Source organism: Trachemys scripta, chromosome 7 (genome assembly GCF_013100865.1).
Source record: "Trachemys scripta elegans isolate TJP31775 chromosome 7, CAS_Tse_1.0, whole genome shotgun sequence".
Classification (NCBI taxonomy): domain Eukaryota; kingdom Metazoa; phylum Chordata; order Testudines; family Emydidae; genus Trachemys; species Trachemys scripta.
The window spans coordinates 124,974,924-124,991,111 of record NC_048304.1 but is presented as its reverse complement, the minus strand read 5'-3'; the positions used below and the strand labels follow the sequence as shown (position 1 = coordinate 124,991,111).

The window sequence follows — 16,188 nt, the reverse complement described above, 5'->3', positions numbered from 1 at the left end:
TGGGGCTGGGAGCATGGGGCGCGTGGGGCGGGGAGCAGGGGGGGCGGGCTGGGGCTGAGGCAGGGCGCGTGGGGCTGGGAGCATGGGGGGCGTGGGGCGGGGAGCAGGGGGGGCGGGCTGGGGCTGAGGCAAGGCGCGTGGGGCTGGGAGCATGGGGCGCGTGGGGCGGGGAGCATGGGGGGCGGGCTGGGGCTGGGGCAGAGGCGGGCAGCGTGGGGCGGGGAGCATGGGGCGCGTGGGGTGGGGTGCATGGGGGGCGGGCTGGGGCTGAGGCGGGCAGTGTGGGGCGGGCTGGGCGTGGCCGGGCCCCGCTGAGAGGCCGTGCTGTGCTTGTTTGTCAGGAGGCACACGCCGTACGGGAACCAGACCGACTACAGGATATTCGAGCTGAACAAGCGGCTGCAGAACTGGACAGAGGTGTGCGGCGGGGCTGGGGAGGGGAGTGTGGGACCTGGGCACTCATGGGTAGCCTCATGCCCTCTCCCGGCCCCTTTGCGCTGGCCCTGCTCCCTCCTGCTGGGGGCTGGCTCAGGGTGGGGCGTTACCTGCTGGGCCGTGGCCACACAGCCTGTGTCTACACTGGCCGAGCCCCTGCGAGTGACTCGCCAGGCGCCAGGGGCCCATGGGCGTTCGAGCCGGTCTCAGCCCAGCCAGGATGGAGGGTCCCAGGCCCCCCGGCGGGACAGGGCAGGGCGGGACGGGTTCTCTCCCCTCCCCGTGACACCGCCCGTCTCCCGCCCCCAGGAATGTGACAATCTCTGGTGGGACGCCTTCACCACGGAGTTCTTCGAGGACGACGCCATGCTAACGATCACCTTCTGCCTGGAGGATGGACCAAAGAGATACAGTGAGTGGCCGTGGGCCGGTTCCCTGGGCACTTACAGCCAGTCTGCGATGCCAAGTGCTGTCCGGGCTGGACGGGCCCCTGGGCTGCCGCGCTAGGTCTGTGCCCTGCGCCTCTGGGGCTGGTTCCGGGCTTGGCTCCAGGGTTACTCTGGGGCAGAGCTGAGCTCTGTGTCAGACCCTGATACCATGGTGATGGGCACCTTGCAGTCCCGTGGACGGGGGCGAGGACCCTGCCTGTATGACCTCAGGGACAGGGAAACAGGCAAAGTGGTGCCAGTTGTGGGGAGCCCAGGGCAGCTTCCTGCCACAGGGCCATCTCGTCCTGCAGGCTGCCCACCCTGCACCTCTCAGGGCAGCTCCCTCTGCCCCACGGCTGCCGTGGGAGCCGGGTTCCTCAGTGCCTGGGGGCTGACTCTCTTCCTCCTTCTCTCCCCTCCCCGCTGCAGCCATCGGCCGGACTCTGATTCCCCGTTACTTCCGTAGCATCTTTGAGGGGGGTGCCACGGAGCTGTACTACGTCCTCAAGCACCCCAAGGAGTCGTTCCACAACAGCTTCGTCTCCCTGGACTGCGACCAGTGCACCATGGTGACCCAGCACGGCAAGCCCATGTTCACACAGGTACTGCAGGGCTGGAGAGCCCATCCCGGGCCTGGCTCTGGGCACCGCGGTGGTGCTGGCCCTCGGGAAACTATTAGCCGCTGCGGACTTACCAGTGCGAGAGGGTATCTGGGGTTCCTGGGAGCTGCCGACGTACCAGACTGGGCACCCCCTGTGTGGCTGCGCCTGCCCCTGCCTGCCCTGCAGCCCGAGGTGCTGGCAGGTCGGAGCGTGTTTGGGCGAAGGGGGGTGGGTGCTGGTGCAAGGGGGGCCAGCAGGTGCCATCCTGGAGTCTGTCTGGGGCTGCAGGCTGGCAGAGCGGGAGGCCTGTCTGCTGGCACCATGGGTGAGCAGGCAGGTGGGTGCGCAGGCTTGAATGGCCCTCGCTGGGTGGGAGCCCAGGGGCGGTTTATCCATGGGGAGGGGGCAGCAGATCAGAGCCGGGAGGGGTCGAGCTCGGCCGGCTCTTGGGTATTTGGGTTTGACAGCCTGTCCCCCCCCACCCCCCCAGGTGTGCGTGGAGGGGCGGCTCTACCTGGAGTTCATGTTCGACGACATGATGAGGATAAAGACGTGGCACTTCAGCATCCGGCAGCATCGAGAGCTCATTCCCCGCAGCATCCTCGCCATGCACGTGAGTGCCTGGCTCTGTGCCGGCGGTGCCCAGCGTGCGGCTGACCCAGGCCCCAGCAGGGCTGCGGCATGGCCGGGGGCAGGAGTCCAACCACACACAGACACCCCCGGGGCCGTAGGGGCGGGTGCTGTGACGCTCCTTGCTCAGCTGTCTCTTCACCATGCGACTCCCCGGGGACTGCAGACCTGCAGGGACCAGCCTGGGTTCCCTGGGTGCACAGGCCGGGCAGACCAGAGTTCAGGTGGGCTGGGGGCTGGGCTGTCTGGCTGCCGTTCCCAGCCCGAGCGCGGCTGAGGTGTCCCTGTCCCCCTGCACTCTAGGCCCAGGACCCCCAGATGCTGGACCAGCTATCCAAGAACATCACCCGCTGCGGGCTCTCCAACTCCACCCTCAACTACCTCCGGGTATGTGTCGGGGGGCTCGGCTCTGTCGCCAGGGGGCCCCAGATTCTTCCTGCGTGAGGGCTCTGTGGTTATCGCCCTGGGGGGCGGCTCTAGGACTCTGCCCTGCGACCCCAGGAGTCCTGCCTGGAGAGCAAAGCCCCCAGCCCTAGACACCACCGTGGTTGCTGGCTGGGCAGAGACCTGTGGGCAGGGAGAGGGGGACCTGAAGGGGTGGGGGGAGTAGTTATGCAAATATGGCAATGCATATTCATGAGCTGTGCACAATGTAGGACATGTCATGCCCCATAGGACCCCTCAGTGTTTGGTGGCCTGTTATTGCCCTGGGAAGTCCCACCCGCCTGGGGGACGGTCCAGAGCCCGGCCCCTCTACCCTGGCACCACGGAGTCCGGCCCCTGTGGAGGGGATACGTGGGACAGGGCAGGGGGGTGCGAGTGTGGCCCTGTGTAGCGGTGGCTGGGGGGGGGAAGCGTTCTGTGGCTGGGCCCGGGGTCCCAGGGCGCTGGCTTGGACGTAGCGGTGGCATTGCGCTGAGCAGCGGACGCTGAATTCCCCCCCCACACCCTCCCCAGCTCTGCGTGATCCTAGAGCCGATGCAGGAGCTGATGTCGCGACACAAGACCTACAGCCTCAGCCCCCGCGACTGCCTCAAGACCTGCCTGTTCCAGAAGTGGCAGCGGATGGTGGCGCCGCCAGGTGAGACCCCAGGGCCCGTAGCACCTGGGGGGGGTCGGTGCTGTGTGTGCATGGCCTGAGGGTGCTTGGCAGGGAGCCGCGTGGGCTGCAAGGGGCTGGGCGTTAGGACTCCTGGGTTCTGTTCCCAGCTGGGCAGCGGGGCTGAGAACCGGAGCAAGTGCCATGGGGCGCAGGGGCTGGGCAGGGCTCCTCGGGGTGAGGATGGGGAGCCAGCGAAGGGGCGGGCCGGGGCCCCCCTCCCGCTCCAGCCCAGCCTGGTTAACGGCCCCCTCCCCCCCAGCCGAGCCGGCGCGGCAGCAGCCCAGCAAGCGCCGGAAACGGAAGATGTCGGGGGGCAGCACCATGAGCTCCAGCGGCGGCAACGCGAACAACAGCAACAGCAAGAAGAAGAGTCCAGCCAGCACCTTCGCCCTGTCCAGTCAGGTACCTGTAAGCATCCCGTTTCCATTTCTCTTCCCCGTCCCGCCGAGCCGCCCCCGGAGCCCTTGCCCAGGCCGGGCCCATAGAGCCCCGTCTCCAGGGGGCTGAATGTGCAGGAACCGTCCATGTCCCGGCCCCCGACGGCCAGTTCCCCCGCATCAGGCTGGAGCTGGGGGGACGCGCTGGGGCAGAGCTCCCGTCCTGCCGTACCCGTCCGGGGACACGTGGCATCCCAGGCTGGGCCCGGGGCAGTCCTGCTGGCACGCAGGATTCCAGTTTGCGTGGGGGTCCCAGCCCGCAGCGGAGCAGTGACCCGGGAGGGGGGAGGTCGTAGGCCCAGCAGGTAACGCCAAGACCCCGCTGGAAATAGCATGGGGTTGGGGTGTGGGAGAGGGGCTGTGGGAGGAGCGGGGGCATTCGGGGCCGGAGCCCCGTCCTGTTGGGGGGGGCCAATGGCCAGGGCTGCCTCCGCCTCGATTATGTTTCGGGACCGTCTCCCCTCTCAGGATGTGATGGTGGTGGGTGAGCCCACACTGATGGGGGGCGAGTTCGGGGACGAGGACGAGCGGCTCATCACGCGGCTGGAGAACACGCAGTTCGACGCCGCCAACGGCATCGACGACGAGGACAGCTTCAACAACTCGCCCGCGCTGGGCGCCAACAGCCCCTGGAACAGCAAGCCGCCCTCCAGCCAGGAGAGCAAGTCGGAGAACCCCACGTCGCAGGCCTCCCAGTAACGCCCGCCCGGCCCACGCCGGCCAGGCCCAGCCACCCGGACGCTTGCAAAGGAAAGGGACTGGGGAGCGGATCGGTGCTGTCTGGTACCAGGGCATGGGGCCCCCAGCCCTGCCAGCCGCCCTGCCCCCGCTCTCTGCACTCCTGCCTTCCCATGGGGCCCCCTCTCCCCCACGCAGGGCTGGGGCATTGTAACCCCCCCCCCCCCATGTTCCCCGGCCTGCCCTTGCCAAACGGGAGAGCCCAGCCCCGGGGGAGGGGAGTCTGCTTCCGTGGCCCCTGCCCGTTACTATCGGACCCCCTCCTTCGCTGGGGAAACCAGCAGCCGGCGAGCCCCTGAGGACCAAGGGTTGCGGTACACTGAGGCAGGGCGCGATGGGGAGCGAAGTGAGTGCGCCGCTCCAGCCCCACAACCCACAAAGCGGCTGCTTCCCCCATCCCCCTGCGAGCTGGCCCAGTGCAGCCTGCAGCATCCCCTACGCAGGGTGGGTTGATTGGGCGTTGGGGCAGGTAGTCATTCAGGAGGCTCGTCCCTGTCGCGCGCCCCCCCCGGCCGCTGGGGAAGTGGCAGCCAGGCAGGGCCACGTTTCCCTGCTCGCCTGGCTGGGAGAGGTTTGCCCTTGGGAGCGAGAGCGCCGGGCCGAGGTGGAGCGTTGTGTATATAGAAACCCGCCACGGAGACGAATCCCCTTCAGTCTGGGGCTGGGGTGGGAGGAGGGGTCAGAGGCCGAAATGGGAAAGCGCCCCAAGTCCACGCCTGGTTTCCTTGCTGTTCCTCTCGCTCTGTGTGCGTCGGCCTGGGCCCCGTTACGGCCCCGGGCGCCTGGCCCCCCCAACTGTTTTTTTTTTAAATAATAATATTAAAATTGTAAGTTTAAAAAAAAGGACCCCCCCCACTCCTTCACCCCAATCCCCCCTCACCTTTCCCCCCCCCTCCCACAACCTGCCCTGATTTTTGTACAGGCTTCTAGGTCTCTTGGGAGTCTTGTTTTATATACAGTTCAGAGAGCTTCAAACCAAGGAGAGACTTTGCAGACATCCTTTCTAATCCCTCCAGGGGTGGGGGGCTTCCCCCACCCCTCCCTCAATGTAAATCTTGTGTGCTGTAGTCCCCACTCCGCCCCCGCCCCCCGGGTTTGTGTACCTCGTGCTTGTACATTTCCGCGCTGTAGACGGTGTATGATCCTGTTCTTTCAATGTGTTCTCACTAGAGCAGCTGCCTCCTTTGATGTTAGGGGAAACCAGAAGAATAATAATGATTTTTAAAAGGAAAATCCTTCCCCGGCTTCTTCCGAGCAGGCAGGCGTGTGGAAGGGGGCGCCGTCGCCAGTTCACCCCCGGGGCGTTCGCGGGCGTCAGGGCTAGGCCGGGAGGTGGGGACAGGCGTGTGGAAGGGGGCGCCGTCGCCAGTTCACCCCCGGGGCGTTCGCGGGCGTCAGGGCTAGGCCGGGAGGTGGGGACAGGTGGGTGGAAGGGGGCGCCGTCGCCAGTTCACCCCCGGGGCGTTTGCAGGGGGTGGGGACAGGCAGTATGGCATGGTTGCCCGGCACTCTGCAGAGGGAGGGGTGATGGTCGCCCACGACCCTGCAGTGGGGCAGCTGTCTGTGGCCAGGTGAATTACTGGGCGCCCAGCCAGGATGGGGTCAGGGCAGATCAGCTGCAGCAGGGCCGGTTGAGCCTGGGGGGCGGTAAGTGAGCGGGCGGGGGGTGGGCTGTCGGAAATGGGTAAGGGTGTGGGGTGGGTGTTCTCTGCTCCCATCCCTCCCCCACAGAGTGTGGTGGAGCAGGTGCCATCAAGGGGTGCCCGGCGGGGCAGGACCTCTCTAAAGCCGAGGGGCCCCCATGCCCTGGTGCCAGCCGCTGGCTGCAGGCCCCAGCTCCGGGCTGGGAGAAGGAGACGGTGAATTTCCCAGCCCAACCTGCAGTGTTTGGCTCCCAGTGACCACCAGGGGGTGCTGCTGCACCACACCAGGGGGCAGTGCCCCCATCCCCGTTCTCAGGTCACCTACTCTGTGGGTCCCTCGGGTTGCCCCCTCTGGGGATGGGGGTTCAGCGTAGGTTCCATCTGCCCCCTCGGGCTGCTCGCTCGTGTCACTTCCCGCCCTCTGGGGGCCTAGAACCAGCGGCTGGGCACAGATGGGCCCTGGCTCGTCCTCTGCGCATCCCCAGCCCGACTCCATTGCTGTCCCGAGCTGGGGGCAGGTCTGAGCCCCCCAGGGAGCCCCATCCATTCTGCTTGTAAGGCCCAGGGGAAAGCACCACCCCACGCATTGGAACTGCCCTGCGGGGGCAGCACCATCCCTCCGCCATCCTCCCCCGTCCGATGGCCCAGACTAGCTCTCTGTCCGGGGGGCGTCCTTAGAAAGCCCCCCCGCTCGGTGTCCTTCTGCCGTGTGTCCCCACCGAGCTGCCCGGCTCTGCCTGGGGCCAGGCCAGGCCGGGTCGGGTTCCCGTGGCCTGCAGGAGGCTGTGAGGGGAGCAGGAGGCTGGACGCTCGGGGGGGCCTCTCGAGGCCTCTTGGCTAAGATGGAGCATTGGGACCAGCCTGTCCAGGGCCTGGGGAGGGGCGAGGGGGGGGGTCTGTCACTTCCCCATTGCTGTGGTTTGGCATGAAATGGTGACGTGTGCCTTCCGCATCACTCCCTGGGCATCATAATGTGCCCCCCGTCCTGCCCTGCATCACCCCCTGGCACTGTAATGTGCCCCCTGCCCTGCCCCCTGCCTCACCCCCTGGCACTGTAATGTGCCCTGCGCATCACCCCCTGGGCAGCCGTAATGTGCCTCTGTCCTGCCCCCTGCCTCATCCCTGGGCAGCTGTAATGTGCCCCCCGTCCTGCCCTGCATCACCCCCTGGGCATCATAATGTGCCCCCGCCCTGCCCCCTACCTCACCCCTGGGCACCGTAATGTGCCCCCTGCCCTGCCCCGCATCTCCCTCTGGACACCGTAATGTGCCCCCCGCCCTGCCGCATCACCCCTGGCACACCCTAATCCTGCCTTTTTTTTTTTGGCCTGGTTTGTGCCATTTTGGGGTCATGTACGGTACCAATAAAAACGACTTTTTGGTTTGACGCTGTCCTGGGCTGTTCTTTCCAAAAGCCACTCAGGCCTGGAGGCCGGTGTCCCCAGCAGACCCTGCTCTGTGGCCTACCCGGGGTGGCACATCCCCCTTAGCGGGGTTACCCTGCCCCCAGCACTGCTGAGCGGTAGCCAGACGTCCCGGCCTCGTTGACTTCAGCCCAGTTTGCACATTGATTCCAGCCGAGGGCCTGGCCCTGCACGCAGCATTAGGAAGCAGCATTTTCCTCTCGGGCTCCTGTTCTCCACCCAGGCAGGGAGCCCCCGAAATGCATTGCCTGGTGCCTTTCTACTCCCACCCATGCCCTCCACATGGCCCCATCGCCTGGAGCGCTCTCCTGCTGTGCGTAGCCCCCCGAAGCTGCCGCCAGGCCCTGCGGCTCCTCTGCACCGGCTCGCCCCCATTTCCCGCAGGGGGCCCGTCCGCTGGGATTCCCCCAGCTCTGGGGGCGCGTGGGGCTGCAGCCTGAAGAAGGGCTGGGCGGCAGCGCGGTTACCACGCTCCCTGGAGACTCGCCAAGCTGCCGGCGGCTGGCTCCAGCAGGGACATGCCAGACCAGCTTGTGCCTAGAGAGCGGCTTGGCCTCGCATTCTGCCCCAGCCTCCCGCTGAGGCCACGGCCCGGGGCAGGCACAGTGTGGGGGGACCGGTGGCCGTAAGGGGCCGGGAGCCTCAGCCCCAGGGAGGGTGGTGTCTCGGCTTGGGCTGTGCCAGCGCGGCTGCAGCTACACCAGCAGCTCCCCCCAGCGAAAGCCCAGCTTTGCTGGTGTAAGCGGCACCTGCTGGCTGCGCTATTCGGGGATCACAGCCCAGCACGCCCAAGCGACACAGCCGCGCTGCAGCATCCGTCCGGCAGTGCCAGGCATGACAAATAGCCCCTTGAGAACCCAAATCCCGGAGCCAAGGGTCTGTGTCTGCCCCGGCCCCAGAGCCGTCGGGGCCGCGGGTCAGGTTTCGTGGGCTGCAGGGTGTTGCGCTGAGCCAGCCCTTCGCCTTCACTGGGCCGCTCCGGCACTTCCTGCGGCTGCAAAAGAGGGGGGTTGGGTGAACCCCGAGACTGGCACCTCTGTGCTGCAATCCCCCAGCCACCCACAGGGCGCGCCAGTGGGCACGTGCCCGTGGCTGCTTCGCTTGCCGGCTTCATCGTCACGGGCAGCAGCTTTTTGAGGTTTGTGTCTCTATGTAACACCAGCGATTCCAGACCATCCTCGCTCCTGGGGTGCCACACAGCCCAGGCCCTGCCGCGGTGCAGGGCTGATGCTCGCTGCCCTCCACCTGTAGGCTTGCGGGGTGCCTTGGGCCAGGAGGGACCCCATCTCCGGGCAGATGGGACAGCTCAGCCTTCCCACCCCGGCAGATAACAGCAGGTTTTTGGCTTGGGGCCTGCACAGCTCGCCAGTGGGAGCGCGGCCTGTCTCAGCCAGGTGCCAGGATGCGCGGGCGCTGCCCATCGTGCAGTTCAGCTGCTGCAGACCCTCTCCCCTCGGTCAGCCCTGGTGCCCGCCGCAGACCAGCTGGCAGCCTGACCTTCGGGCACGTGGCTGCAGGAGACCAGACTTCACGTCCAGCAGCGGGTAACTGGCAGGAGAGCCCTGCGACTGCCCAGAGCAGATGCTGGTGAAGGCAGGGCCGTATCTACAAGGAAGGGCCTTCCTGGAAGCCGAGGCGGGGGGCGGGGGGAGTGAATGGGGAGCCAGCACCATGCGGGGTTGCACGGGAGACCTGTCTGCAGCCGCACAAGCCCCGACCTGCTGCAAGCCGGGCCAGGCAGAGGGGCTGGCACGTCTGGCTGGGCCGGGGATGGGCCGGGCACGTGGGGTGGGGCACATGGAGTCGAATCCACCCAGCTGCCTGCAGGAGCGGAGCTAGCAGCAGCCAGGCAGGCGGACTAGTGCAGACCAGCCCTGAGCAGGAGCGGGCACCTGGGTACGGTCTGATGGGGACAGGGCCCCTCCGCACTAGGAAGGAACAAACAGACCTGGGCCTGCCCAGCCTGGCTCCCAGCAGAGCCGGAGGCTGCCTCGCCCCTGGGTTTCCAGCTTCCACCCGCCCTGTGCCGAGAACGGTGATCGCGGTGCGTGCCGGGAAACGCGCCCAGCCAGGAGCCAGCACGGCAGGCAGGCTGCTCCGCCAAGGGGCTTGGGCCTGCTCCCGTGCCTGGCTGCCCTGGACCCACGCCCCTCTGCAGAGCCGCCCGCCTGGGGGAGGGGTAGCGGTGCCTGCGGCCCAGCACATCCACTTCTTCGAGCATTTGCGCACGTCCATTCCATGTTAGGTGTGCGCTCGCCACATGCACCGGGGCCGGACGCAGGGGACCGGCTCTGGCGCCCTCTGGAGTGATGTGTGGATGTGCTGGTGTAAGGGGCTGTCACGGAGTGTGGGGGGACACTAGGCCCTGCACCCCCGGCTTCCTGCGATTCACCATGACTCTCAGCCAGCCAGTAAAGCAGGTTTATTTAGATGAGAGGAACACAGTCCAAGACAGGTCTTGCAGGCACAGACAACAGGATCCCCCCAGTTAGGTCCAGCTTGGGGTCCCAGGGGCACCACAGCCCCATTGGGGGGGGCAGAGCCCCGTCTGGGCTCCCTCCATTACCAGCCAGCTCCTGAAACTCTCCCTCCCTCCAGGGTCTCTCACCCAGCCTCCCCCGGCTCCTTCCCCATCTTTGTTCAGTTTCCTGGGCAAAGGTGTCACCTGGCCTCTAACCCCTTCCTGGGTTCTCACGTTACATGCTCAGGTATCTTCCTTCAAGGCCAGTCTCCCATCCCCAATGCAGACTGTCCCAGCCAACCTCCCCCCTCAGCATTCATAGACCACATTAAGAACAGTCCCAGTTCATCACGAGGCGGAGCCGGCTCTCCCACCCAGTTCCTTCTTACCGCCAGGGTCGGTGCTGGAGCGCTCCCGTCCCTTGGCCTGCTTCCGCCTCTCAGCTGCTCGTTGCGAATGTCGCTGGTTTGAGTTGTTAGTTTTCGAGTCCCCTTGGTGTGGTTTCGTGTTAGTTTGCAGTCCCGGACGGGATATAGGAACCCCGGACTTCAAACCTTGCGACTGTTTCAAGAAGCCCCTGCCAGTCAGGGCTCCCCAGAGGAGCTGTTGGAAGTGCTCGGGGGAAACCCATGTTAGCGACAAGCGTCTGTGATCGTTTCAAACCGCGGCCCGAAAAGGAGCGGGACGCTGGTCTCCGGGCGCTCCTTATGGAGTCGGCCCTCGCACGGGCCCTGGGGCCAACCGGGTCAGACTCCACCCCCAGCGCCGTGACCTCGGTGTGGCGCACGCCGCCGGCACCAGCATCGACCCCCAGCCCCGGGACCGGGACAGGACGTTCTCCTACGTCCCGCAAAGGGAAGGAGAGGGCAGGAGGAGAGCAAAGACCCACGGGGGGCAGCTCTTCCCCCCTGGACAGCGGTCGGGCCCCAGCTCCTGTTGAGCAGGTGAGCCCACTCCCTGACCCGCCCACCGCCGGGAAGCGCCCGACACTCGACGCTGCCGTCCACACCGGAGGCCTTTCAGGCCGCTAAGACAATCCTGTCCCTACCGGTACCGCCCACGCCGGCCACGGAGGGGCCTGCTCAAGGGGTAAACCTGCCTCAGGGTCCTTCCAACGGTCCCATGGGTGTGGCTCCGCTCCTCACCTCGGAGTGTCCCGCCAGTACTCGCCTGCGCAGAGCTACCAGACACTGGCCACAGGTCGGCCCACAGGCTAGAGAGCCCGGCGTCGGTCCCCACACTCCAGGCAACGGTCCTCGGGCTCGCGGCAGCGATGAGCGGTGGGTGGCGCCAACCTGTGGAAGGGCAGCACCTGTCCCCACAGCCTCGGTGCAGGGAGCGCCCAAGCCGGTCTAGTCGCTGAGTCCCGGGGCCGGTCGTCGGAGCGTTGTTATGGGTCGCCCTGAGCGCGGCATCCATCCCCGACACAGCCGTCGTCTTGCACCGCTCATTACGCGGCAGGCATAGATTGCCGGGATACCGTCGCCGATCCGCCGAGTGCCGCCGCCAGTCACCGGGATTGCAGCATCCAGAGTCATCTCCCTCGCTCAGATCCTCAGCGGAGGTCCGGGGTCAGCACCAACGAGACTGGGGTGAGCAGGCGGCCTCAGCACCGGCCGGCTCCCCCAGCCATGTATCCCCCTCCTCAGGCTCCAACAGCGAGGAGGAGAGCCTGCCCGCGGGCCAGAACCACCCATCGGGGGCACCGGCATTCCCCGCAGGACCACCAGGGGTAGCTTGGTCTCAGACCCAGGAGGTGAAGCCGTGTGAACTTCTTGCCTTGGAGACGGTCTGCTCACAGAGAGGAGACTTCACCAGCGTCCTGCCTGGCTTTGTGGGGAGCAGTTCCAGAGCATCGCCCGGGGACTCCGTGACACCAGGCTCACAGAGGGTCGCCTCAAATGGGGGCTGGAGGCCAAGGAGTTGGCAGAGCCTCGGCCTCCCTCTTTGATGTTTTAAGGTTGGCAGCCCCAGCCAGGGTGGCATTGCCGGTACACAAGGGAGTGGCAAAGATCAGAAAAACCCTGTGGCAGGCGCCTTCATCGCTGCCCCCCATCTCCCAGCAGGCAAAGCGTAAAGACTATGTCCCCGCTAAGGGGTACCAATATTTGTACATGCATCCTGCCCCAAGCTCTCTAGTGTCCGCAGTCAAGGAGCGCGACGGGCAGGGCCAACCAGGTGCGACACCCAAAAACAAAGAGGCAAAGAGGCTCGATCATTTTGGAAGAAAAGTTTCTTCAACTTCCAGCCTCCAACTGCAAGTGGCCAACCACCAGGCCTTGCTGGGCCGCCATGACTTTAACTCGGGCAGTCCATGGCCAAGTTCTGGGACTCGCTGCCAGGGGAGCCCAGGAAGGAATTCCTGGCCATCCTCGATGAGGGCAGAGCGGTGGCCAGGGCAGCCCTCCCAGTGGCCTCAGATGCAGCAGACTCTGTGGCCCGAGCCCTGGCCTCGGCCATCTCCATGAGGCGGGCGTCCTGGTTACAGTCGTCGGGCCTTTCAACGGAGGTTCAGCAGTCGATCCAGGACCTCCCCTTCGGCCTGGCGCTGGTCTTTGAGCAAACAGACCCAAAACGGCCTGGTCGCAAAGACTCCAGGGCAGCCCTGCGCACCCTGGGCCTGCACACCCCAGGGCCGGCTAGGAAGCGGTTCAAGCCGCAATGGAGCCAGAGGTTTGGTAGCCAACGTCGGTCGCAGCCCAACTGTAAGAAGGGCAAGGGCTGTACGTGCCAGCAAGGTCACCAGTCAGCATCGTCTGCCCGTTGGAGCTCCACCTGCAGTCAACGGGGGGGACGCAGGTGTTTTGAGGGTGTGCTCGAGGGCGACCTTCCAGCCTGTGTCCTGGATCATGCTCCCCTGTTGTTCTCCAGCCGCCTGTCCCCCTGCCTGGGCCTCTATAACATCAGACCGATGGGTCCTCAGCACAGTAGCAGGGGTGGGTGGGGGGGCATATCCTCCAGTTTATTTCTACACACACCCCCCCGTATCCCTCTTCGGGGACCCATCTCATGAGCATCTGCTCGCTCAGGAGGTGCAAAGCCTTCTGCAGGTGGGAGCCATGGAAGGAGTCCCGCTGCATTTAAGGGGGTTTACTCCTGCTATTTTTTACTCCCAAAGACCAAGGTGGGTCTGCGGCCCATCCTAGACCTGCGAGGCCTCAACACATATCTCAAGAAGCTGAAGTTTCGCATGGTCTCCCTGGCCTCCATCATCCCTTCCCTGGTACGCTGCCCTCGATTTGAAGGATGCGTACTTCCATGTATCGATATTCCACGGACACAGACGTTTTCTGCGCTTCACGGTGGGGACCTCCCGCTACCAGTTTGCAGCGCTCCCGTTTGGCCTAGCAGCAGCGACGAGGGTGTTTACCAAGTGCCTGTTGGTGGCGGCGGCTTATCTCAGACGTCGGTATCCAGATTTCCCCGTACCTCGATGACTGGCTCAGCAAGGGCCACTCCAGGACCCAGGTCCAGTGCAGCGTCACCGCGCTGCAAACCACGTGCCGCACCCTGGGCCGGTTGATAGATGAGCAAAAATCAGCGTTAATCCCGGTCCAAAGGATAGAGTTTATTGGAGCGATGTTCGACTGCCCGAGCCAGGGCGTTTCTGCCACAGGCCAGGTTCAGGACGATGTCAGATCGTCTCAGCTCACCCGCTCACCGCGGCCCGGGTCGGCCTCAGACTATTGGGTCACATGGCAGCGTGCACTTAGGTCGTCTGCCATGCGAGGCTCAGACTGCGGCCCCTTCGACTGTGGCTAGCCACAGTCTACTCCCCGTCCAGGGATCACCTGGACACGGTCATCCCGATCCCGCCGAAGGTACTTCCCTCTCTGCAGGGTGGACTGACCCAAGGTTGGTGCCGGAAGGAGTGCTGTTCCAGAGTCCATGGTCCACGTTCTCCCTGATATCGGATGCCTCCGACCTCAGTTGGGAAGCACATCTCGGTACGCTGCAGACCCAGGGGACGTGGTCTCCAGAGGAGTTGGCGTTACATATAAACGTCAGGGAGCTCAGGGCCGTCCGCCTAGCCGGCGGTGTCTTCCTTCCCCAGCTGTCCGTCGGGTAGTGCAGGTGTTGATGGACAACACAGCCTCGATGTTCTGTGGCAACAGGCAGGGGGAAGTGTGCTCGTCGGTGCTCTGCCAGGAGGCCCGACGCCTGTGGGACTTTTGCATCCAGCACGCGATCCACTTGGAAGCTTCGCTTCTCCCCGGCGTCCAGAACACGCTGGCAGATCGCCTCAGCAGGTCCTTTTCCTCTCACCACGAGTGGTCGCTCCACTCGGAGGTTGCCCGGACGCCAGTGGTTTCCCCAGGAATTGAAATTAGGGGGGGTGTTCGAATTTACAGGGGGGTGTCAGGGCCGATGAGATATATAAAAGAGATATGAATAAAGTAAATGTTTTGTTAGGCTAATGCAAAATTAACATAAGGATAATGCAAGTTACACCAAAACACATAACAGGTCTAGATTTCTAAAAAAATATAATTAAAAAAAAAATTATTTAATTTAAATTGACTTTTGAAAAGTCAGCTGTCATGGGATAAGAGGGAAGTCCTCTCATGGGTCAGTAACTGGTTAAAAGACAGGAAACAAAGGGGAGGAATCAATGATCAGTTTTCAGACTGGAGAGAGATAAATAGTGGTATCCCTGAGGGGTCGACTGGGACCAGCGCTGTTCAACATATTCAGAAATGATCTGGGAAAATGGGTAAACAATGAGGTGGCAACATTTGCAGATAGAACCGTTTCATAGAATCTCAGGGTTGGAAGGGACCTCAGGAGGTTATCTAGTCCAACCCCCTGCTCAAAGCACGGCCCATCCCCAAATGGCCCCCTCAAGGACTGAACTCACAACGAGAGGTTTAGCAGGCCAAAGCTCAAACCACTATTCAAGATAGTTAAGTCCCAGACAGACTGCAAAGAGCTACAAAGGGATCTCACAAAACTGGGTGACTGGACAACAAAATGGCAGATGAAATTCAATGTTGATAAATGCAAAGTAATGCATATTGGAAAACATAATCCCGACTCTACATCCAAAATGATGGGGTCTGAATTAGCTGTTAACACTCAAGAAAGATCTTGGAGTCACTGTGGGTAGTTCTCTGAAAACATCCACTCAATGTGCAGCGGGAGTCAAAAAAGCGACCAGAATGTTGGGAATCATTAAGAAAGGGATAGATCAGAAGACAGAAAATATCATATTGCTACTATATAAATCCATGGTACGTGCACACCTTGAATACTGCGTGCAGATCTGGTCACCCCATCCCCAAAAAGATATATTGGAATTGGAAAAGGTACAGAGATGGGCAACTAAAATGATTAGGGGTATGAAACAGGAGGAGAAATTAAAATGACTGGGAATTATCAGCTTAGAAAAGGGACGACTAAGTGGGGATATGATAGAGGTCTATAAAATCTTGACTGGTGTGTAGAAAGTGAATAAGGAAATGTTATTTAATCCTTCACATAACACAAGAACTAGCAGTCACCCAATGAAATTAATAGGCAGCAGGTTTTAAAAAAACAAAAGGAAGAACTTCTTCACACAACATAAAGTCAACCTGTGGAACTCTTTGCCAGGGGATGCTGTGAAGACCAAAACTATAACAGGATTAAAAAAAAAACTAGATACATTTCTGGAGAATAGGTCCATCAGTGGCTATTAGCCAGGATGGGGAGGGATGCAACACCATGCTCTGAGTGTCCCTAGCCTGTTTTCCAGAAGAATCATAGAATAGAATCATAGAATATCAGGGTTGGAAGGGACCTCAGGAGGTATCTAGTCCAACCCCCTGCTCAAAGCAGGACCAATTCCCAACTAAATCATCCCAGCCAGGGCTTTGTCAAGCCGGGCCTTAAAAACCTCTAAGGAAGGAGATTCCACCACCTCCCTAGGGAACCCATTCCAGTGCTTCACCACCCTCCTAGTGAAATAGTGTTTCCTAATATCCAACCTAGACCTCCCCCATGGCAACTTGAGACCATTACTCCTTGTTCTGTCATCTGCCACCACTGAGAACAGCCAAGCTCCATCCTCTTTGGAACCCCCTTTCAGGTAGTTGAAAGCAGCTATCAAATCCCCCCTCACTCTTCTCTTCTGCAAACTAACCAATCCCAGTTCCCTCAGCCTCTCCTCATAAGTCATGTGCTCCAGCCCCCTAATAATTTTTGTTGCCCTCCGCTGGACTCTTTCCAATTTTTCCACATCCTTCTTTTAGTGTGGGGTCCAAAACTGGACACAGTACTCCAGATGAGGCCTCACTAATGTTGAATAGAG

General features: G+C 62.7%; 1 protein-coding gene across 2 annotated transcripts in view; it reads left to right on the top strand.

The window, feature by feature from the left end:
• The window catches only part of LDB1 (LIM domain binding 1), a gene marked incomplete in the record, with an annotated part of 43,138 nt that extends 37,533 nt beyond the window's left edge, over positions 1-5,605 (top strand). The window contains 8 exon segments of one of the 2 annotated variants that reach the window (XM_034776763.1): positions 342-417; positions 745-847; positions 1,293-1,465; positions 1,956-2,078; positions 2,399-2,482; positions 3,053-3,176; positions 3,457-3,599; positions 4,103-5,605. In XM_034776763.1, the coding sequence (XP_034632654.1) occupies positions 342-417; positions 745-847; positions 1,293-1,465; positions 1,956-2,078; positions 2,399-2,482; positions 3,053-3,176; positions 3,457-3,599; positions 4,103-4,333 (1,057 nt within the window). 2 annotated transcript variants of the gene reach the window in all.
• Positions 5,606-16,188: the final 10,583 nt, after the last annotated feature.